Source organism: Amblyomma maculatum, chromosome 9 (genome assembly GCF_055883805.1).
Source record: "Amblyomma maculatum isolate TAMU_Amacu chromosome 9, ASM5588380v1, whole genome shotgun sequence".
In the NCBI taxonomy this organism is placed as follows: domain Eukaryota; kingdom Metazoa; phylum Arthropoda; class Arachnida; order Ixodida; family Ixodidae; genus Amblyomma; species Amblyomma maculatum.
This window is the reverse complement of record NC_139352.1, coordinates 67,000,899-67,025,789: the sequence shown is the minus strand read 5'-3', so window position 1 is coordinate 67,025,789 and position 24,891 is coordinate 67,000,899. Positions and strand designations below refer to the sequence as shown.

The following is a 24,891-nucleotide window of genomic DNA, read 5'->3' as shown; positions in this document are numbered from 1 at the left end:
AAGAGGAAGAAGTTGACGGCGAATTGCAGCCCCTTCGGCAGTTCGCTAGCAGGATATCGAGGTTCAAGGAATTCTTCCAGTCTGCTCTTACAGGTCAAAGTGAGTGCGTACTGCTCAGTATTTAGGCAGTAGAAAGCGACATATCTGTTTACGCTTACGTTTCTTATTTAGGTTTGTCTGACAAACCGGTCAGGGCTATGCACTGGTCTCCCAGGTAACTGTCATCGTGCTCAAATAGGTGCCTGCAATTTTGAAAACTAACGAGAAAAGGGACGCTAAACGCGCTGACAGCTGCATCCAAGTTACGGAACGTATGATTGCTCTCAGACTGTGAACGTGATCTTGAAAAGCTTTGTGGGCAGGAATATTGGCTGCGACGGGTGACATGGTAGGTGCAAAATGAGTTGACCTAGAAAAATCGAAAAATAAGCATAAAGCAATTACGTATAGCGGCAGAAGCAAACACAGGGTACCTATTTTGCCATGCTTTTCATTTCAAATCTGGTGGCGAAAAATGGCTTCTCCGGTAATCCGGCAAAGAAAGATTTCAGGAACTGGCTTTGGTACAGGTTTGCTAAACGTTCAGAACGCTATGCGATAAGCTGTGACAGTGCATAGCTCGTAGGTTTCACTCATGTATGCTTTTGAAACGAAGATGGGTGGTGTCTTGCATCAAGTTCCGACACGCAGCCATGGACTTCCGGTTGACGGAGCCCCGCCTTAGCCCCCAGCAGCAGACGTTCCTGGCACGAGCGGGAATTATCCTGCTGGCAGTCATCGTCGTGATGGCCACTCTCGCCCTGGTGCTCACACGTAGTCGTCGCGAGATGTCTCCTCAGACGCCGGCACTACCTGCTCCACGGCGACTGCGCGGTCCCACGCAGCTCTGCAACGCCACGTCGTGCCTCCTGGCTGCAACTACACTCAAGGCGAGACCTAAATCTACAAAGAAATTTTTGGATTGTTTCATCATGCAAAAAAACAAAAACGGGAGGAAGCACTGGGCGCCTTTTAATGTTTAAATGTTCGGTTCATAGGTTCATGTGACGTCCTCTCATCTCCAAGTAATTAGAGAGTGTGGATGTTTTACTTATTTTGTATATTTTATTTCATGAATTCAATTTGATGAATAGTACATAATTGGAAAGAATGTGAAATAACGACAAAAGGAGATTACAGCCCGATGACATAGCTTTTTCAAATTTAGAGTCAACCGGAGGTATGGATCTAAGATGGAAAGCTGGGCGACTTGGTAGTGGTTCAATGCGGGTTCCGATAATACAAAGATTCCGATAAGACAAGGTAGCTGAAATGTCGCGTGGCAGTATGTCCAATTCGGAATGGTATGCAGGAAGAATTTAAACAAATAGACTTTAGTCGCACATTGCGGTATCAAATTCACCTTATATGTTTTGGTCAGGTGTGGGGCTTCTTGTTGTTGCAATCAGCCATGAAGACGTAGTTTTGTTCTGTTATCTACTACAATGAGCTGGATTTTTAGCTGGTGCATTAAAGACACTATTTAAATGTGGGAAGTCCACTACTGCTGAGGCGATCAGATACCACTAGCGACCCTTAACTCAGGTAAATAAAGCGTAGTGCTTTATTCTGCTTATAGGGGACTTCTGGTTTTGTGTGCAGATCCCAGACAGCTTCGGCGTATTCGGGCAGTGCCCATACACTGATTTATAATCTGCCTGTTTAGTCTCATCCTAGCTGGAACCAACAGGTATTTTATAACTATAGGTTCAAGCAGGGGCGAGGCTAAACAGAGAGCGTATAAATCAGTACTCACTTATCTCATAACTGTTGATTTGGTTAGAAGCAGGTAGGGCTAAGGGCTAATGGAAAACACCCCAGTAATCGGCGACTCGCGGATGACACTGGCTTGCTAAGTAACGCAGGTGATGGATCGCAAAGAATTATTAATGAACTAGGCAAGGCAGAACGGTGGGCTTATAAATTGGTATGCAGAAGAATAAAGTAATATTCAACAGCTTCCAAAGTGAACAACAGCATACGATAGGTACCAAGACGCTGGTAGTGGTGAATGATTGCGTCTATTTAGGACACGTAGTGACCGTAAATCCAGACCGCAAGAGTAAAATAACTTGAGAATATGGTTTGCCTCATGACCTCTTGTAGAAATCAAGAATATGAAATGGATGAAGGCAGGTCATTCAATGCGAATACAAGAGAACGGGTGGTCTCTAAGGTTTACAGACTGGATGCCAAGGAAAGGCAAGCGTAGCAGGGGGGAGACAAACTTAATTGGACTGATGAGAGCAGGAAGTTCGCGTATGTCGACTGGATGTAGCTGGAACAGGGCAGGGATAACTGGAGGGATTTTGGAAGACCTTTGCCCTGCAGTCGATTCCCTCAGGCTAGTTATGACTATTATGATTAAGATTGCGATGGAGCTCTTTCGGCAAATACTCTCAAATCCTGAACGGCAGCTTACCAGCATCACTTCAGAGATAAGTATACAACTATACAACAGCTGTACCCTATCGGTACTCATTTGTAGGGCAGAAACATGGATGCTAACGAGGAGGGTTCTTTTTAAGTTGAGGGCGACGCAGAGGGCCATGGAACAAAAAAATGTTAGGTACATGTTAAGAAACAGGAAGTGTGCAGAGTGCGTCCGAGAACAAACGCGATAAAGAATCCAGACTACAGAAACAGCGTGCTAAAACTGGGCAGAGAAAGAATAAGACACACTTTCTCTGTCCAGTTTTAGCGCGCCGTTTGTGTCGAAAATGATGTGCCAACTGGCCCGGCCAGTTTCTGTAATCTAGACTCCGTGTTCATGAAGCAATGATCACCTTAAACGCTATAGTTGAAATCAAGAAAAAAAGGGCGAGGGCCGGACATGTGATGCAATGGCAGAATACCTGATTGTCTCTAAGGGTGACAGACGAGATTCGAACGGAAGACAAGCAAGCTTAGCAGGGGCCGGCAGATATATGCGTGGCGGACGGGTATTGGGAAGATGGAGGGGTCAAGTAGGATCAAGTAGAGGGGATCAAGATCGGGTTTAATGGGAAGGATATGAAAGAGGCATTTGGCTTGCAGAGGGTGTAGCTAGTATGATGATGACAATTTCATAACTGCGCGCCAAGTAGCCACCTACTTATAAGAAATTAACAGTTACTGCACACGATTATGGACAAAAGTTTAAGGGTTGAAGGTCAGCTTAAGAAAGTTCATTTATGTGGAGCCAGGCACGGTAGGGGCTTTGAGAAGTTTCAGTGATAGCAGCAACGGGGCTGTGCATCAATTTCATTTTTCTTTGTTCCTAGATTACTAAGTCCATGCAAATTTCCTGCATGACTGATGCTTTCTTTCTCTCTCCCTCTCTCGTGCACACACACGCGCACACACACACACACACACACACACACACACACACACACACACACACACACACACACACACACACACACACACACACACACACACACACACACACACACACACACACACACACACACACACACACACACACAAAGGAAAAACAAGAGACATCAGAACAACGAATGCTTATCGCTGTCTAGAGGCCGAATAGGGAACAATGCCCTGTGCGGCCATGCTCATCGCCATTCTAATCCCCATACAGGACGCGTTAGGTGGCGGAAACCCCTGTGACGACTTCTACTCTTACGTTTGCTCGGGCTGGTTGCACAAGCCATCGTTTGTCAGTGCTCACCACTACCAGATGACGCTGCTTTCTTGGCGGTCTCGATCTAAGCTCAAGAGCATGGCACAGGACACGACGAAGGCTGCCTTGAACACAAGGTGAGGAAAAATAAGCCGCATCTGTCCTTTCATTAGGGGGTAGGGAGGTAGGGGTCATTCGTTCAGAGGCCACACTTCACATCTTTCAACTATGTAATTAAAAAAAGTCTAGCTTTTTACTGTAGCTTGCAGAAGAGGAAGTTGAGAGCAGTTGGCATTTTCCCATTATTGAGTTTTGTTGACATAATGGTTGGCCATTCTGAATATTTCAGGAGGCCAGATTAGCTCTTTACTTCGCATAAATTAGTCTAAGGAATTTGGAAACATCTTGAACACGTCCAGGTGACATTTCGTGAAGATATGGTTCTACATGTCTTCCCCACTAATGCAGGCCTGGATCTATTCATGAAGAAGCGGTCAATAACAGCTGTACAAAGGCAGCTGCTCTGTACAACGAGTGCCTCAAAGCCTCCATGGACCACCGCGCCGATGCTTTAGCCTCCTTCCTCAGGGACATGGGCTTGGGTTTCAGCGTCCATGTCACGAATCCCGTAGCGCTGGCGGTAGAGCTCGACCTCTACTACAACCTTAAGGTACTATAAGCCGATATTTCACCTTCTACACTCGCATGCACGCTCGAACGTTCGTTTCCTTACCAGTATAGTTCGCGAATACGGTCGTGAACGTGCCTTTGTTCTATGGCTCCTGTTTTATGTAACAAAGAAGTCCAAATTAGAGATCTTTGCAAAGTGGCTAGAGTGCGCCCCTTCCTTTTTTGTTCTCTCTGGCGAGTCGGTTGCACAAATAAGAAGGGAAAGACAAAAGAAAACAACTTAGGCGGTAGCCATCGCATATTTTCACAACTTTAGTGCCTGAACGAATGAGTCCACTGAGCCTAACGAACATTAAGATGGTCGTTTTAGAGGTTCGGGAGGGAGAGAGCTGGAGTTCACCTAGCATGTTTACAGAGCTCATTACTGTTCCGAAAATATCCTGAAAAGTACTCTCTCAAAAGGATTATACCCGTTTTCACTCATAAAGTTCGTAAAGCTGTTAACACAATTATTACTGTAATTCACTTGGGCCTACTGCTTAGCACCACTGCGAGCACAGGAATAAGCGCGAGATTGCACTCCGCAGACACTGTTCGACCTTCGCCGTCACCCGACGTGGACGCTACCCGATGACCGGCCCTTGATGTCCATGAGCGTGCGTTCAGACTTGGAACCTTGGCGGCGTGAAAGAGATAACTTGCGCCTTCACCAGTCTTATGTGGGATTTGTACAGCGATACGTCGTCGTCGTAGTGGCTCACGTGAGTTTATTTTACGGTCGTCTCTACATTAGCACGAAGTAAGATGAATACTTGTGCAATTCGCTTGGTGTCATGATCTGTCAGTCGAAAACCCGTGGTTCGGCCCATATAGAGCTGAAAGAGCACAGTTCGTTTCCGACTGCTTTACTTGTATCAGTTGGCAACGTTGCATCGGAGTGCAAACATGGTGCTTCGAGGACTGCATCAGGTGATCAATCGCAGGCAATCGGTATCGGATGGTCGCAACACCTATCCATGTTCGCGTATTTCTGTCGTGATTCTTACAAGAGGTCACTTATACAACGGCCCCAGTTTTGTGCTGACCATTCTGGTTTGCAGATGGTGACGTTAGTAATGACCAGCTATGACGACCAGATAATAATCACCATTTAGGACATTAGTAGCCGTTCTCTTTCGTTTTGCTATCCACTACACTAGCCTAGTTTTATGGATGAAATGACCTTTCGCACACGGTGACTCAAGAAAAGGACTGCAAAGCGCCCATTTTAAAACTTACTGGCAGCGTAGTCAGCTTGCAGTATTACATTTTTTTTTTTGAATATTTTCTGTGGAGACATACTTTTTTAGTGCATAAGGCACTACTGAAAAGACGGCACAGAGAAAAGAAATACGTGCGCTTGAGTCTCTCAGCACTAAATGCGTCACTTGCCAAAAAATCTGGACATAACTGTCCTGGTAAAGCTTGAGAGAAGCGATGTCGCGATTATCATGTTTGTGTTAAAGGAACAAAAGCTTCGCCCCAGCTGCTCCTAGGTGCTCTTCTGCCGTCTAGATGGAATCTTTAGAAGCTATAAAGTGACACTTGCCAAACAACAGTTAAGCTGGAGTGAAGGATCATAGTGCGAGGTGTGGAGGAGTGGGTGAGGAGGATAGGGCAGCGTCCTCGCACCCGTCGCAGCCAATGAAACGAAAGTACGCTGCATAAACAAATTTAAACAAGCCATACAAAATGAAATGGACTAGCGCACCCAAGTCGAATTTAGTGTATACAGCTGGGTAAATCGGGACCTTTTTTTAGTGGTTTGCTGCCGTTATGCAGCCATGAATCGCCATGATCGCCACTTGCCGATAAATAAGAAAGATGACATTTGTTTATGTGTGTGCGTGGGAAGGGGGGGGGGGGGGCGGAGGAGGAAGGGGCATGGTGATGCAGCAAAATGGATAACTATTTGGAATCATGATTTCGTATCAAAATTCTCGTTAGGCTCAAGAACGAAATGGCAGTTTTAAAGCAACCCTCCCTCGATTTTGAAACCCAGTGACGACCTCTCACAACGTAGCATCTACATTTCAAATCATGTGCAATTCCACGACCGCTGCTGATATGCCAGTGTCGACTTCGGTTTGCTGCCACGTCTGCTTCTCCTATACAACTGCATAATGTGTAAACTTCTCGCCTTGGTGTCTTATACAGCGAAGACTAATTTTTTCTGACCTCAGCTTACCCCGCATCAGTAACACACCCGTAATAAACCTGTTTATTTCATTATCTGCACTGGCACAGGATAACGCGACAGACGTGCGCAGCGTGTACGACGTAGATGCAATAGTGCACCAGGTCGTGGCCACGGAAGAGACCATTCTTGCCGTGACCTCGGCGATACCCGAAGAAGATCCCGAGCAATACTACGCCATGGTTAACCTCACAATGCGCAACGGCTCCTCCTTTCCATCGTCATCGTCGCTGGACAGCCTCGTCGAGGTGGCCGTGGGTCATCCTGCCATGCTGGCCTACTATGACTTCTTGTCGAGCCGAGTTTCTGCGTCAGATCTAGCTGCTTATATCACCTGGGAGACTGTACGACAGCTTGGGCCACTGGCGGACTTGAAGTGAGCGTTCTCACGACACCGCGACTCTACATATAATGCGGAATTGTATTCTTGGCCTCCATCTTGCAGCCTCGCAAGTATTTTTGGCGGTTTTGGGTAGGCTCATTGGTTGGCCACGACATTAATTACGCGCCATCCGTGCACCTGTGCCAAAACGTGGCGTTCAGGACACAGAGTACACTACACAGATGGCTAAGCGATTGTAACTTATATATATCTAAATGCAAATGAACCTCCTCATAAAAAAAAATAGAAAAGTGCCTCCGATTGCTTCATCTTAGCCGTTCTTCGTTACGAGTGCAGGTGACATTTGGCGTACTTCTCGCATGTAAATGGTCTTCCGTGTCTAAAGGCAGTACAATGCAGATGACATTTTTACTGCGACTGATCTGCGTCGAGTGTGCCTTCAGTACGCGTACCAAACGTCAGCAACCCGATAAACATGGGTACATCTAAAGTGCGCTTCTTCTTCTTTTCTTTTTTTTTTCATTGGGGGCGGGGGGGGGGGGGGGGGGCTTTTCGAAAGCCGATATTGAACTAATACTGTCGCAGGTTAACGTTGAGAACGTTCATGCTCATTATATTTAGTGTTTTTTATTGGCATCGAAACCGCGACGTGCACCAAGGTATGCAGGACACATGGCGTCGCTTGCATGGCTATGCTATTTTGACGTACACAATTTCTCGTCTAGATATGTTGCTATGACGTCAGCTCGTTGTTGTTGACATTATGTTTCGACGTCCATAACTTCTTATTCATACATATTTGTCTGATGCTACTGTGACATCGTCCATACTACAACTACCTCGAACACGTGACTAGTTGAACGCGATCACGTGATTTATCAATAATATAATTTACTAAGACAATATAAAAAGATGACGTGATATGCTTACCGTTAATAGTGACCTATATTCGTATTGTGATGTTTTATCAGTCTTTTCTATCTTACGTTATTGTCATTCTCATCACTATCATGATTATAACTAATAATCTGTGCGCATATGGGCTATGACATCTCATTAGTGATCCTCTATTAACTTACCCCTTATGTTAGTAATTACCGTTATTTTATGTAACCATCTCGCGGTCCAAAATCCGGTCCACACATGCGGTCCACGCCGCCCACGAGCAAAGAAAAGCATTAATAATCCGGTTCGGTTTCCTCGCGTTAGCTATGCCTTTTCTCAGGGATGAGTCTGTCTAGACATTATGGTCAATGCAGTCCGCAAAAGGAAAAGACATGCTTTTGGGAGGCTCGCATAATAGGGTGGTGCACGTATATTCGGCTGCGTTGGAGGCGTTCGATGCACAACTTGAAGGGTGCCGAACAGCTTTGACCGCATGACGGCACGTAAGCTGTTCGCTTGTGACAGTTCCGGGCAGGGTTTTCTGCAACTATAACGAAGTAACTGCTATAAAAAGCGATTGCATTACCATTTAGATTAATCACGGTTAACTTCACATCTGCGAGTTTGCTTGCAAGAAATATCAACTTCATGCAGATAGCTGACGTAAACGGCATGTTTTTCTGGTGAGGCTCTGCCCCATTATCGAATACTTCCTAGAAATGTATTATAACAGCATTACATTTGACTACGGACATGTCTTACCACACCTATGGTGAACAATAGGGTGCTCTGAAAAACATGAGCGTGTAACTCGAAGAAAATGAATGCTATATATTAAAACAATGGTAAGGTGGTTCTTATACCCTAAATGCTTGTCCTACTGTGCTATTGAAATTGAAGGGAAAGCCACGAGCGGAGCATTAAAAGGCAGACAGCGGAGGATACTCAAAGCAAACTGAGCTGGATCCTGCATGCAAATGAATTTCGATGCCTTCGAGTTCATTCGGCTCCGGTTTTAGAAACGTCACGACAGTGCCAAAGTATCTATTAGTCTTCCTATAAAAAACGGGAATATGTATCAATGAATGAAAATGTATATATTTTATTGATAAAAACGGAGTAACGATGAAGGCATTGAAAGACTACGTTGTGTCTGCGTTCCAGGAGTTGGAAGTTGATCTGGAACCTTCGTCTACATATCTTAGGTGCTTCACGTCGTTAGGACCCACACAGCACCAGTACACAACGCCACTACCCTCACCACCGCAGCAAACTTTACCACACCTTTCCACACCGTGCCGCACCGCATAACACCACACAACGCCACGCCATGCGCCGCCACGCTCCGCATTCTTCGCACTACATCGAACCACACCAGATCGCACCACAAAACACGCCACAACACACAGAAACCACGCCATTTTATACCATACCATACCGTACTGTATCGCACCGTACAGTAACATACTATACCGTACCATACCGTACCATACCGTACCATACCGTACCGTACCGCACCGCACCGCACCGCACCGTACCTTACCGTACCGCACCGTACCGTACCGTACTGTACCGTACCATAACAGTAAACCTCTGCACTCAGAGCGTCGTTGGTTATTCGGTGCTGGAGGTTTACTCCAGAGGAGTACCCCCGTCACTCAAAACGTTTAGAGGAGGAAGTTATGCTTTCGCAGCTCTCGAACAGGCAATGTTTTGTTTGACTACGACTGTTGAAAAAAACTAAGAACTTCAGTGAAGCAATTGTCACTGCCGTTACGGACCGGCAAGAGCTCCAACTTTATCTTTTATGAACTGTCACAGCCACCTAACACCATTCGGGGTGGGCGAAAAGGCTTGCTAAAGAATGAAAATTTGGAGAGAAGTACGAGTTTGAGTTTTTTGCCCAATGCAGTCAAAAATTGTAAACAGGGATAGAGATGGTAGGAAGAATGAAAACAATCATGACGTTGCGTGGGCTGCTGTGTTCATTGTCTGACGTGATTTATACCTCAAACATCATGGCTGCCTGGTAATGACATTAGGACACACTAATATTGCTTGAATTAGGAAAGGGGCAGCCGTTAGGCAGCTGTCCGAAAATTTAGGATGTAAGTAAAAGTAGAAGCAGCCCAGAAAAGCAGGACAGAAGATGAAGATACAAACGACAGGACTGGCGCTATCTGAAAAAAGCGGTCTAAAGTGTTAATGAGTGGTGGCATGTGCGTTCGTTCTAATTCGATGCCATTGCGATGTTACATGCATTTAAGATATCTTACACCATACGGCTGGTCATTAGGCATTCCGTGCTTCCGGCAGGCTTTCTCACGGCACCGCTAGCAGAAGCTGCTTCGAGGCCGTCTACCGCCTGATGCCCTATCCCAGCGTGCTGCCGTACTTGGAAGAGCTAGATTCCGCTAGGGGCTGGGAAGAAGCGGTGCTCGTCTTCAAAGATGTCGCAGAAGCCCTCATCGTCTTCATGAAGAGGCGAAACACAGCCATCTGGTCCTAGTGAGTGTGTTTTATAATGTTTTTACTGTTATTTCGCCTTAGAAGATTCAGTCTACTCGCATATTAAGGTCCTAAACTGTTGGCACTGCACGCGTTCGCAATTGCTGTTTCTGACTTCGATGGTATTAGGCGGGAGCTCACTGGGTACTTGGAAGGGAAGGGCAATTCGAGGTAGGCTCACGAGATTCAGTAGTTCGGAGAATGATATGGTAATTATAGCCAGCAGTAAGGAACAATATCTGACAATGTATGACTAGAACAAATACTTGGGCAACACATAAACGCACTTTAATAGTATGACGCAGTAGGTTAAAAGGATCCCTAAGGTTCCGTGGGGTGTCTCCAGGCGTACTCGTTCGCCGACCTCGACATGCATGTCGCCATCATAAACTGCTTTTCAACCCGGCCAAGCAAACCTGCTTTTGGTAGCGTAGGTGCAGCGAGTCTGACTTGCGACTCAGAGGTTCGTTTCCATTAAGTAACACACTATGTTTTTCCCTAATGAATAGTGGAGCAACTTGACCGACCAGGATTCTTTTGCCGCGCCGGCGCCTATGTCGGTTCTCCGCCGAGCCCTATATTTAACGATGTCGCTTTAATACCTTCGTGCAGTTTGCCTGCTAGTTTGAATTCGACACTACTCTGAGTACTTCTTGCGCGATTATTATTCATATTATTTATTGTTCATAAGCCATTGGTCGGACTTATGCCAAAGCCTGACGTCCACAATAATATCGTGCTTGACAATGCGACTCAACTGTGCATATATCTGTTTGCTTGAAAAGTAATTTTGATTCGGAACATTAAAGGAATCGCTAATATTGTTTTTCCTTCAAGATGTAGCGGAACGATTTGGAATGTGTGAATATTTTTGAACATCCGTCACAGTAGCTTCAAAAACGAAAAGCTCTACTGGGCAATAACCTCACACATTCTCATCAAATCACATAGACTCTCATACGGTTCATATCATTATCATAAAATATCTTCCATAAGTTATGTTAATATACAAGAAACTATGACATCTTACGCATTTATATGCAACTTGTATGTGATTTCTTACGGAATTGAGTGAGACTGTGTGAGAAAATGCCTCATACAATTCTTTTCGTAGGGAATGCCTAACTTGTGTAGAGGTATGAACCGTATCAGAACTACTTCTGAGAGAGCTTACTACGGTGCAACGTTTGATTTCGTAGCAATACGAGCTTTAGCTTGGACCTACCCACAGCGAGTCAGCTTGATGCTTTGTATGGCGAGTTGAAAGTGGAAGAGCCATCGCCGCACCAACCCTTTCTGGACACGTATGTGGCTGCGTTGTCCCATGTCCGAAGCAAGGAGATCGCAGCGATCACCCAAGGAAAGCCTCACTACGTACGCCCAGCTCCGCAAACAAGTAAAGTACAGGTGAGTTATACGGCCTCGCATGCTCGGCTCGCTTCCAGGACAATTCCCGCTTATGCTAAGGATGGTGTATTCATCACAGGCTGTACTCTCTTGTGTAACGAGGAGCTTAAGTGGTGTCCTATAAAAAAAGAACGTTTTTGTCTTGAAGAGAGCTGAAACATCGGTCGGAAAAGCGATGGTCTCTGTGGCGAATACTCATTTATACATGCACTTATTTACTTAGAGTACAATTCCTCACATTACAAAGGGGCGTTTAAAAGTGGAACGCAGTAGTAGTTAATGCCAGCATAAAAACCGAGCAAAAAGGATATTACAAACGTGTATCTAAATATGTCACATCAATTTATTTCTAGAAAATGTGAGAGAATATTCTAGTTGCTCACTTTCTTCGGACAGAATGAAACTTAAAAATATTAGATTTACGCTCGAAATCGCAAACTCTATACACTTGGTAAAGATTCTGAGACCAAAGTAATGGCGGTAATTTATATTTTTGCATTCAATTGGCTGTCAAATATGATATTTATTAGGAAATAATATTGCATATAACGAACTAAGCTGAGAAGTACGGAAAAGTGCATTATAGGAAAGCAAAAAGCGTAATTTTACTGCGAAGAGAACAATGATGACACATGGAACATACTCAAAGTATAAAAGTCAAATTCTCAGAAGCGGTAAATAAATTACTTGCGCACAGGATGTTCGCAGTGACCTCTATAACGTGGAAACCGCTGCTATAACAAGTCTTTCACGATCAACCCTTCCGACGTAGAGTAGAGCAAGCGACGTCTAAATAGGAAAAAGCGGGAGATGCCTTTCAAAGGAAGCATATCAGCCGATTGGGTTGACCGACTATAAGAGATCGCAGTTAATCAGCGATTAAGCCGTAATCAACCCCTTTCCTCTGCTACACACCGCAAGATCATGCTAACGCGCCCAAACATTTATCCGTGAGGCCATATGAATTGGTCGACACCACTAACTAGAGAGCCTCCATCATGGTGCACCAGCCGCTTCGCTCTTGGGTTTTATTGGACCACAGGTGGTCAGACCCGTCACAACCACTACAAAGCGGCTCTCACTGACACGAGCATAAAATTGGCATGCACATAGAATGCTGTGTATCCTTGGTTCGTCACATTCTTGCACATCTAGGTCACACCCAGTGGCAATGGTCTGGTCCCTGCGACGTGGTTGCTTCCACCCCGTTTCGGCGCGGACATGCCTCCCGCGCTCAACTATGCCGGCCTGGGCCTTGGTCTGGCCGTAGCTCTGGCCAGGCCATCGCAGTCCTTCACACTCGACAATGCCTGGCTCGAGTGCCTGGCGAGGCTGGAGCCTCGAGCGGATCTTCAGGCCGACGACTTCGCACTGGCGCGCTTGGCCCTTGCCACCGAGGTCGAGGTCGAGCTCGTGGACCAACATTCTGAGCTGGCGCGGCCACTGGTGCTGCCAGGCTTAGAGTTCATGAGCGAGGAGATGCTTTTCTTTGTCGGTGCCTGCGTCAGTCTGTGCGCCAGGGGCGATGCCCAGGCCCCCAACCGCTGCAACGTGGCCGCAAGGAACTCAGCCCGCTTCGCCAGTGCTTTCCACTGTCCCATGGGGTCGTACATGAATCCCCACGAACGCTGTCCGTACCCAAACCGGACCCGGATAGATGAGCCTTATGGACAATGGGTCAAGCCATGACGTCTCGACCGTTATGGTGTGATTCACGTGGCATCCGAAGCCGCATAGATTATTTTTAAGTTTGCGTAGCTTAGCAGTAAAAACTACAAGAAACCGGACTCTGTGTTAAAATTGATATTCTTGTTTTTAGAAATACAGCCCTTTGAACCCAACAGGAGTTTAGAGTTGCGTAATTCCATCTCCTTTAATTTGAATGTTTGTGTAATGCGTGACTTTAATTTATTAGGCCGAATAAACGTGCCGTGTGAAAAATGAACATCTTAAAAATGGCGAAGCACAGATATAAATGAACTCGTCTTTACAGCAGGAGGAGAAAAATCTAAGACAGAAGCATACATTTTGTTTCCTAGTTATGCCGACCTCATGAACAGAGTTAAAAAAAAAAGCAGAATCAAAGCTGTAACCGCCGAACTTTATAATTTTAATAGTTTAGCCTGACTTGTATTGCTGAATTCAAGTTTGTTTTTGTCTGATTCATGAAATAGCGTGGGGGGGTTTAAAGCTCAGAAAATTTGGAAAAGTGCACTTACTATGTGAACTGCAGTGGCGTGTCGCAAGACACAGAACATCTATGGTTACCACTGGGATTTCTGGTGGTTCGTAGACTCCAGCAATTTTCTGTTGTCATGAAAACTATTTAGAACGAATGCAGGAACAATACTATAATTTAAATTTTTCATGACCTGAGAAGACTGCGCGGTCGTTATCAGCATGCTTGTTTAGCTTCTCACCATGCTTTTTTGATTGCCTACAGCTAGAATTGAAAATAAAAAGTAAATTACTCGATGTTCCCATCGGCTGTCAAAACATGGCGACAGTTCGTGATATCCAGGTAAATCACTTGACAGAAATGGCAAAAGAAGTGGTGGGAAGTCTGCTCGAAGCCTGTTTCGTGAGCACTGTGGTGCAAGATAGGCGCATTTCAGGGATCTAGCGTAGACGAGCCCTACCACCTTGCCCCACCTTTGCTTGAAAGTAACAGACAAGATCTGGTATCTGAATCAACTGCGTTGCGTGTTGTGAAGAAGGCGCAAGTACTACACAAGAGACTAAGAGGAGCGTATCATTTAGGCTGACGTCACGACTGTCTGCTGGACAAATAACATCAGCCACTAGCCCCTGTATCCATTGCAGGGCTGGCCAATGTCAAAGGAGCTGACAGGTATATGGCCAAAAGAAGGGTAACAAAATGCAGTCTCCGAGGCAAAAAATAAAATATAGGCCTCACACAGTCCCCTGCTGGCAAATATGCTCTCACTCACTCGCACTATACCATTCCTCATTGTCAAACTATTGATCAATATAACAAGCTCATTTAAAAAGAGACATTGTGTACAACTGAGGTTAACCTTGTAGGTTGACTATTACCTTTTAGTGACACAGAGGCTGCTTCCAATACAAAAATGACCTTTCAACGAGCTGGCAAAGGAAAGGTAAGTATCGTCGATATACCATTCATTTTCGGAGAACCTGTAATTTGTACTAGTGTAGCATTCATGAATTCGAATCTAGAAGTTTCCCCAGATCACAATCATGCATTTTCATGCAGTTATCGTTCACAGAGTGCGCATTAGTTTCGATGTCTCATTGTCATGAGGGTCGATAGATCTGCGACAAAAATATTTTTATTGCAACTGAAAAAAAAGTGCTGTAGAACTGACATCAACCGACTCACAGAAAATAAAAATGAAATTTAATTCAAACAAAATTGGATGCGGTTGTGCTCGCTGTCCCTTTGCAGTAGAGCTAAATGAGGTAGGACCAAAGCTGACGTTTTCAGACACTACTTCTGGGCTGCTATTTGTCACGTGTAAAGCGCACTGATTACGGACGGGGACTACGACCCTATTTGCCCCAATGCTTCAATTGCGACTGTGCAGTAACGGCCGCATTGGCACACACCCTTTGGCACACAGCTGGGACCAACTTCTTATTGCTCAGACAAGGCTACGTAGCTGGCGCTTGTCTCGTGGGCCCAGGCCGACATGCCTTAATGATTACTCTTTTGGCAAGAAAGGCTTTCTCTCTCTCTCTCTCGTTCATATTTACAGGCAATCGGTTTGTTTTTTTCATGCAATGGGGCTATTGGCAATGCCTTCTTGTCTAAGGACGTGAGGCAGAGCTCGTTTCATCTCGGACTGTCCTGTAATGCTGGAATTCGCAGCCATGCATCATGGTCCAGAGCGAGACTTTATGGGCTCTACTTTGTTTCTTTTATTAGGTTTTACTTCTTCAGCTAGCGCAGCTGGGCGATGGAATTGAACTTCATCGGTTGGTGTCACGCAGCACACTATATTCTTAACTTCAAGCACTTAAGGAGAGACCCCATGCACGTCCTGTACTTTACCACGAGGAACTCAGCCGTTCCTAACTGGCACCATCCTGACACTTTTATACCAACAACGTCATCGCCCGGTGGCGCCACTCTTTGCGCAGAGCGACATATAGAGCAGATAATGATGGTATCAGGAGAAAGCAGGAGAAAGTGTATTTATGGGCATCACACTTGAGATCGTATAGTAAAAATATTTTCCTTGTAACTGTGGACTAAAAGTAAAATTAGAGGTGAGTGTTGGAATCAATGGGCGCCCATGGAGCTCCGTATATCACTGCGAATTGTCCAATTCAAATGAACTTAATTTGCTTCTATAAATTCATGGGTCATTGTAGTTCAGATAAATATTATTCTGCATGATGTGCCGGGTAAATAGAGCTGTTCCGTAGCGAAGTACTGTTGACTTGTATTCTGTATTCCGGCTTTGTATTCAGCTCTTCTCTCCAAATGCTTACGTGCTATAGCAAAGCCAAAAAACCTTCAGCTTACACTTTGCGAGATATTTGAGTGCGAGGGAAAAGCGAGCAGATCTGTTTCCCCTGCTTGCCCCACATATGTGACTGAATGACTTAAGCACGACAGCCATTCATTCCCCCATATCAGCGTGCCCTATAAAGCAAGTAATAAACCCACTCATACTACTAGATTGTACGTAAGTTACTGATGCTTTTATTAACTCTCTCCATTTGATGCAGAGTCGAAAGAATGAAAAACGAGTGTCTCAAGAAGCTTCATTACATTTGCAGAGAAGTATCGCATAGTACGATCGGATGTGCTGCTATTGTGATCCACTGCTGCATCCCGCCAGCGCACGCGCACGCGAATTGGCCCTATCGGTAGGGTTCCGCACCACTGTTAAGCATGTGGCGCCATCTGGCGCCCAGAAAGCAACCTGTGAATGCGCATTAGAGCACGGAATACAGGGACACGGAAACGCTTTGCGGATCGCGCTATGCTATAACTCTCTAATGCATGAGGCCGAAAGTATTGCAGACAACGCCTTACCACTGTTCACCTCGTCGAAGAAAAGCAAACGACTTATAATCGACTGCACATGCAAACACTCGCAGATTATGACTAGCATCTTACCGGTATCGCTCAAAAGGAAAGTATACAACAGTTGCATCTTGCCTGTGCTCACCTATGGGGCTGAAACGTGGAGGCTAACCAAGGGAGTTCTACTTAAGTTGAGGACAACCCCGAGTGCTATTGAACGAAAAATTGTAGGGGTAACATTAAGAGATAGAAAGCGCGCAGAGTGGGTCAGAGAAATAACTCAAGTTACCAATTTTCTAGTGGAAATTAAGAAGAAGAAATGGACATGGGCAGGACATGTAGTGCGAAGAGAGGATAACCGATGGTCGCTGAGGGTAACAAACTGGATTCCAAGGGAAGGAAAGCGTAGCAGGGGGCGGCAGAAAGTTAGGTGGGCGGATGAGATTAAGAAGTTCGCAGGGGTCAAGTGGATGCAGCTAGCGCAGAACCGGGTTAAGTGGAGAAATATGGGAGAGGCCTTCGCCCTGCAGTGGGTATAATCAGGCTGATGATGATGATGATGATGATGATGATGATGATGCACACTGCAGTCATGTTTTCAGCAGCACTCGGCTGCATCGACGTAAAACTTCTGGTGGCGGATGTACGACGCGTCTGCGTCCCTTGCTTTCGCAGTGCTACTGCAGTCACTTGAAGGCAGCCTAGTCTTCCATCGCTCCTTGAAGGCGTGGACGAGGTAGATGCCAAGGAGGGCTGCCAATGCGGCAGCTACGCCACACGCCACTACGACGATGCTCAACGTTGTGTTCCACTGGCCTGGCTGCATGCTCCTCGTGAGGTCTGCGACATGGGGTACCACATGTGGTGCAACCTTCATTAAAAGCATGGCTGTGGAGAAATAAACAGTGTCACTTTTCATGGCTACTTGCCACGTGTGTAGATTTAAGGGTGAGTGGTACAGGGCTGGAGGCACCAAGAACATCAGTACGAAACTTGAATGCATTATGATATAAGGCCGCAGCTCTCACAATCCCCAACCATTCCATAGAAATCTATGATTAAATTAAAAATAAGAAATTCAAACAAATTTAGAGAGGAAGAATAGAATACGTGAAGTGAAGCTTGCCTTTAAACACAAGCTACGGCGATCCGAAAGGCTTCTGCAAATGATGTCCCTAAGTTCAAAATACAATAGAAGTAAAAAAAAAAAAATCAACTTTAAGTAAGAAGGATATTTGCACCAGCGAAAACAAAAAGGCAACTGCAAACTGCCGTGGTAGCTGCATGGCTGTGCCGCTCTGTCTCTGCCACTGGAGACAAGCTCACAGGCTCGATGTCTAACACAGCCACCACTTTTCGATCGAATGGTGATCTCTAGACTGCTCGTGTACAGATGTTGAGGTGCACGCCCGAGATCCACAAGGGATGAAAAAAAAAGATGACTTTAGGTTCCTGTTGTTTTCAAGAAACGTGTCAGATTCAATCAAACTCTTTCGAAAGTTTCTTGTACGTTTTCCACAGTTGAAGTTCATCATTTCAGTTTGAGTTCACTCCAATTTCTAGCTTTTTATAGGTAAGAGAGCGCGATGTACAGTGGCGTTAAGATTTTGTAATTTATATCTTGGGATATGGAAGGGTTTAATGTCCCGAAGTGACATGGGTTGTAAGGTACGTCGCAGTGGAGTGCTCCGGGTTATGCCATCCATTTGTGGTTCTTAACGTGCACCGACGACAGCGCATACTACACGGGCGCTTTGCTTGCCGCGTCAATAGAATCGTGCGCTCCGCGGAAGCGCGTCGTCGGGATCATTATACGAGCCCCATAACCAGTGACCTACCTCGGCAGAATTACTTCTTTCTTGCAAAACCCGGATCAATAGTGAGTTTCATTGCAACAATGTCAGTCTGCAGCAAACTTTGGTTAACGTGGCGTGTTAACACTTGCTTGGATTACCCATAATGCCTTGATCAAACAGATGTCCTCTGGAATGCCTCACCATCCCGTCCTTTCAGAGTCTGTGCCAGGCCAAGGGTGCGAACGTAGGTGCGGAAGCTGGCATTTGGAGGCAGTCGAACCACGACCATGTAGTCCGTAGAAGGGCGGAGGCCGGTCACGAATATCGGTGTTCCCAGATCAGGGCCCCGGAAGTTCCCCCCGGACATATTCTGTAGACCAGCATCAAATACTTCTACTAGGGGTTGCCGTGGTTCGCGCTCTGGATCCGTTCCATTTTTGCCAGTCGGTGTAGAGCAAAGAAGCGAGAAGGACGTGTCCGTGTAGTTACCGACGGTGCACGTCAGACCAGATGAATGTTCGCCTGCAGTAACAATGGTTGTTTAGATTACCGCGAGAGAATCACCGACGTTTAGATGGCGGGGCGTGATTCGTTCAGTGTTTTTCAGAATTACCCCTACTCTACCGCAATGCGTAGAATTAAATTTCAAGTAGCAAAATGTAGGATAAGAGGGATACACAACTTCGAGAAAAAAAAAAAAAGAAATTCGGAACAAGACGTACAAAATTATTCTGAAAGAGGTGAAAAAATTAAAGAGCACTGCAGAATCTGCATTGGAGTAATGCGAAAGCACAGATGCTGCTGTTGGTTGCTTCTGGTGGCTTCCAGTTGCTTAATTCACTTTTTGTTTGCCCATTTTAGTCTTTGTATACCTTAAATTGCGCGCCAATGCCTTTCGGCTCCATTCCAATGCCATTTTCGGCTCGACTTCCGGTTGCGCGACGTCACATCCTCTTCCGCACATTAATTCACTTCTTGTTTACCCATTTTAGTCTGGTACTTTCAAATTGCGCGCTAATCCCTTCATATGCCCTTATTTCGGCTCGACTTCCGGTTGCGTGACGTCACATTCTTGACGTTATATCCACTACGGCATCCCTTTCTCTCTTTCCGCTTTCACTGCTACTTTCCTCCCTTCCTTTATGGCGCGGGTCAGGTGTGCACAGAATGTGTGTGGCAGATACTGTGCCTTTCCTTTCCTGTGAACCAGTTATTCTAATTTATTACGTAATTAACTTATTGACCTAATTATTTTTTCGAACACAACATTACGTCACCCTCTATTGATTGACACACTCATTAACCTCTACCACTTCACAATTACTCACAACTGCTGCGGACATGATTTTGCGGACACGTTCTGCGGACACGGTGTGCGGACAGAAATCTGGAAACATAGCGAAGTATTGCTGTCGCATTAAAAAAAGAATACTCCTGCCATCCTTGTACACAACATAATAATGGTAACGGAATTACATTGTTTACTGTTGTAAGCCTCTCATTCAATTTGCGAGAATAGACTAAATGTTGTCTCAATAATGTCCGCCCCTCAAATTTCTTTATTTTTTGTGATTGTCCCCCTCCCCCCCTCCCTCTGGCTGTCGTACCTTTTTGACAATTTTATACAATATTACCTGACTTGTTAATCATCATACGCACTCCATTCTTTGCCAATTTTTACATGCAAGTTGAGGCCTGTATCAAAATTCAACATACCTTTGTGCATGAACGTTAAGCGACATGGCCTTTTTTGCCTTCCCACGGCATTCTCTGCCCAGCATGCGAGGACGGTGTCGAAAAGGGAAGCGTTGGTCACAACCTCCAAATAGCTTGACAAGGTCACGAGTGGCTTTGAAGTTTGTTTTAGGCGGGTATCCTCTTGACCCTGCTTCGATGTACCTGGAACGTCCGTCTTGTTCTCTAGAAGCCAGGAGTAGCGCAAGCCGTCGTTGGGATCTGCCTTGACCCCGCATGTAACATTGACGATCATGTTTCTTTCTACGAGCAGCATCTGCTGTTCATCCGGATGACATATGGGTGAATCTGAAATGACAAGAAAACGAAGCGTTCAGACACGCACAACAGCACAACACTTAATGCTCTGCAACAAAAGAGCACTCTACTAAATGAATTTTGCACATGAGAAATAGAAAGAACAACACGAAGTAGATAACCACGTGGGGTTAAAAATGTTTTTAAAGCATTGACAGAAAACCAATGATGTTTGGACCGAGTCGTCGTCGACAGAAATTAGACTGAGGCTGATAGGAGCCAGTCTCTTTCGCAAAAAGTAACAATAATTATAATAATAATCCACCAAATGATACCAACGCGATCCGATTCCATGACAAGAGCACGCCGCCTGATGTGTTTAGATCGTGGGACATTGCATTTTTTCTGATTGATCCAAAAGCACGTAAATTGTGTCTAAAATTATGATACCGTATCTTTCTTTGCAATTAACAAAACCCTAATAAAAACAATAACATAACCGAAGAGTTATATTTCTTCTCATTGATTCTTTCGTAACTATAACTGCAAATGTTCTAGCTCTTATTTTTCCATCTGAGCACGCACAAAAAATGTCCCCTTTGAAAATAAGGTAAGGACACAGCTTCAGTGCAAGGAAGCGCCCAATCCATAGGAAGACTATTCCAGCAGGTACTGCGCTACTACTTACATTTCACTCGAAGATAAAATGCGCTGCTTTCCACGCTCTCGCCAGTGACCCTGTTGACTCGGCAGGAATAGCTTCCAGATTGGCTCGGATTCACTTGACGCATCACCAAGTAGCGGGAAGTTATCAGGATGCCTTCGGAAGGAGCAGCTTTAAGCTCCCGGTGGTCATGCAGCCATGTGACGTCATCCATTCTGGAAGGTGCGAGGACTGAGCACTCCATATAGACATCGGTACCTTCGGTGATGTGACTCGCGTTGAGGCCTGCGCCCAGCTTGAGGCTCACTTCCGGCTTTTCTGCGTCGGAGATAAGAGACATACACAGAAACCAGGAAATGGTTATTTATAAACTGGATATCCCATTAGAGCATGTGAAAAGGGCCCCCGGTCTTCCGGGGTTTATATTTCCTCAAAATTATGGGGTGAAAGTTGGGCCATATTTTTTGAACACAAATTCATTTGCAAATTGTGTTTTTAGCCCGAAGTTCCGCACTCCGATGTTTTTCGGCTAACATTTGCAAGTAAATAAAAAATTAAGCGCTCGTTTCTTCTGCGGTACATGAAATATTGCATTTTCTTCTTTACTTCACAAATAATATCAAAATGACAGGTCACAGTAAGAAAAGGCTACTTTTGAAGTCAGTCACTTCCTTTCTTCACATCTTTTGCAATCATTTCGTGGTGCACATTGGCATCTATATCAACTCTGCCTTCTCAAAATGTACTGCTGAATTTGTTTGTGCAAGCCACAATATTCATTCAACATCAAAGAGACAATATTAAACTCAAAACATATCCTGATTCTGCGAGGTGTACATGGTAGCGCATGATGCAGTGACGCCTGTAAGATGTCTGGTTAGCCGCGCTTTGGGCTCCCGCCTCTAAAATGTGGCCTTGTAATTTATCTTGAATTAACTTAGAATGCACCCTGAGAAAGAGACGTTTAAAGGAGTTTAAAAGAATGAGTCGACAAGAAACATACCTCTTGAATAAATGCAGTGTACACGCCATATTTGATGGCGTCTCAGGTGTTGTGCATTTTTAAACTCCCTAAATTTTTTTTATGATATCCGGATTAACCTGATGTGAAAAGGATTTTTTCTGGTTATAGGAGTCCTTCATCTTTAAACTGAACGGCTTTACTTTGAAACAATCAAGAGGGGTTGTCACGAGTCTTGACAGGACGTATCAGTGTTTTTGCTTCCTTAAGGTATAAGTAATTGTTTTTTCTGTTTTTCTGTACAATGACTATTATATCCGCGAGTATTTGAGCACTTGCAACCTCTTATCTACCTCATTTTATTTCTCTTTCTTCAAATACTTTCTTAGCTTTATTTCCTTCCTGAAGGTATCACATTGCTTAGGGTAGACGTTAATTTTTAGAAAAGAGGGGCAGCAAAAATACACGAACTGAAACTCAAAAACTAAACACTGCTTTCAAACATTTCTACAAATCATGACGCGTGAAGGTTTAAGATAAAAACGTGCCATGCATAAGTAAATGCTTAGAAAATCGAAAACGTACAAATGTACTTATGAAGATCCCGACCGCGGAAGATCCCCAGGTGGTCGACATTACTCCTGTAGCCCTCCAATACGGCTCCCCTTTCTCTCTCTCACTCCCACCTTCCTCCCTTCTCTTACAGTGTGGTTTAGGTGTCCATTGAGCAAGTGTGACAGATACTGCGCCTTTCCCTTCCAGTGAACCAATTAATATTATTATTTTTCAGTTCATTTGCAAGGTCCAAATAATTGAAAGTAGTAATTACTATCGACTGTTGTCATTGACATAAATGACAATACTATATTTAAGCTGCGTTCATAATTGGTAGGCCAATCACCTGAGAGGTCAATCGCCAAGTAGCGGCTGAACTCGCGTCGACCCCTCGGCAGGTGACTGTTTGTGGCGCGACACTCGAGCACCTTCCCCGCATGCTCCTGAGCTGGCAGGAGAAGCACGCTCTTTGTGACGTTGTCCACATCGCGAGTGTGACTAAGGCGCCCGTCCAACGGTTGCTGGTCCAAGAACCACGTGACTGTGGAGTGTGGACGACTGCCGAAAACTTCACACTCGAAGCTACGAGGAACGTAGCGCCCTCTGACATCGTCCCGTTCGGCAGCAAGCGTTGAGAGCGAAGACGCAGGGCCGTGGATGCCAGTGGAATTGACTGGTCCTTTTGGCCGGGGCGGTGAGGGGGACGGTATACCAGCCGAAGTTCCTGCTACCTCCCCGGAGACTGGTGCGGCCATGACCCAGCCAGAGGTCTCGCCTTCACTGTAAGGCCAGCTCCACAAAGAAATATCCGAAGGGGCCACTGTGATTCCGACAACAAATAACGTAGATTAGCTAAGCCGTCTCTATTCGGTTATTCAAAACAGTGCTTTGCGATCGATATTGCAGCATCTACAAAGTAAGCAGGAATGAACAAAACGTCGATAGGACGCTATCAGAATGGCTGTGTTTGCTCAGGAATGAAGAAAGTTTAGGTAATTCAAGGGTATTTCGTGATCAAAATTGGGCAGTTTAATAAACATTGCTCGTGTCCCATTGGTTGATGGCTCTGAGATATTAAGGCTATTTCGTGCTGCGAGCGGTTATCACCGAACGGAACATAAGTAACTGCACAATCATGCACCTAACTTATTTGTGGCAAGTCTTATCGCATCTGGCCAGGCTGGCTGCGAGATGAAATACCGCTAACGTAAGTAGCAGCAACTGACTGATGCAAATTCACCCATCGCATAAGTCGTTCCACTGGATTTCACGATAGCTCTGAACCTCCAGCCACAGTGAATAACTCAGGCCAAAGCCGCAATTTGTCCCCAAAACGAAGTAGTTGCTCTTGAACTATTCAATACCATCTGTGTTGTATATCGTACGAATCGCTTCATAGCCAGACACACGTACTTACGAAACATGTCCAGAAGCACCCAACTCTCGATCGGTATTGAGAAATCACTAGTAGCCGAGCAGCTGATGTTCCAAAACAAGTGCTCTCGGCGCAGAGGGCCTAGTTCAACAGTTGTCGCCCAGCCGCCGCTAGGTGTCTCCACGGTGCCAAGTGATGAGTTCAACATCTGTGGGCCGTGCTTCCAGACAAGCATAACCTTGTGACTGACTGCGAAAATAAGCAAGCGAAAATTATGAATGTCCTCTAATTAACGTTTATACGATTAATATGTGTTAGTATTAGGCATTCTCCTTAATGATTGCTAATTACTCCTTTCTGCTTTTTATCTCCTCTTTTTACCTTTTTTTATGTACATTATCTTATATTTTAGTTCTAACTAAAAGGGTTTTGCTCAACTTTCTGTGTAAACTGCTTAGTCATGTTTATTCACCGTTACTTTTGCTGAATCATTATTCAGTTTTACAAAAAATAAATATTGGAGATTCTTATATTGGCAGCCACCCTACACTTCCCCCTTCACTCTCGCCCAAACAACCTTCCTTTCTTACAAATGAAAAACGAGATTTTTGTTTCTCGAACTTGCCACCTGCCGAACTTAGCAGGTGGTAAGCGACACGGCTACGCCAGACATCACCGTTTCTTACCGATAGGCTGTCAATTTTAGCACGTAAATACTATCGGGGCGCAGTACACTCAGGTTGCTCCCTCTCCTACATGCCACACATAAGCAAAGAGGTGTACAGTAAATTTAGGTACACAGCCCGCGTACTTCAACATACAAGAGAAATTCTCCTCTTGCGCTGCATATAGTTGCGG

At 45.1% G+C, this 24,891-nt stretch overlaps 2 protein-coding genes across 2 annotated transcripts in view; one reads left to right on the top strand and one right to left on the bottom strand.

Annotated features, from left to right (window-relative positions):
- Positions 1-692: 692 nt before the first annotated feature.
- On the top strand, positions 693-13,359 carry LOC146179285 (membrane metallo-endopeptidase-like 1). The gene is made up of 8 exons (XM_084579596.1): positions 693-929; positions 3,620-3,798; positions 4,130-4,331; positions 4,879-5,052; positions 6,578-6,903; positions 10,072-10,263; positions 11,463-11,670; positions 12,826-13,359. Exons 1-8 carry the CDS (start codon positions 693-695, stop codon positions 13,357-13,359), a joined length of 2,052 nt encoding a protein of 683 aa, XP_084435722.1.
- Positions 13,360-17,241: 3,882 nt separating this feature from the next.
- LOC146179283 (uncharacterized) overlaps positions 17,242-24,891 on the bottom strand; it is a 62,424-nt gene continuing 54,774 nt past the window's right edge. Inside the window, exons 4-9 of the mRNA XM_084579860.1 lie at positions 24,076-24,282; positions 23,005-23,478; positions 21,167-21,460; positions 20,203-20,529; positions 18,688-19,008; positions 17,242-17,530 (exon numbers count right to left, since the gene is read on the bottom strand). Of these exons, the coding sequence (XP_084435986.1) occupies positions 17,289-17,530; positions 18,688-19,008; positions 20,203-20,529; positions 21,167-21,460; positions 23,005-23,478; positions 24,076-24,282 (1,865 nt within the window). The 3' untranslated portion in view covers positions 17,242-17,288. The remainder of the gene's footprint in view (positions 17,531-18,687; positions 19,009-20,202; positions 20,530-21,166; positions 21,461-23,004; positions 23,479-24,075; positions 24,283-24,891) is intronic.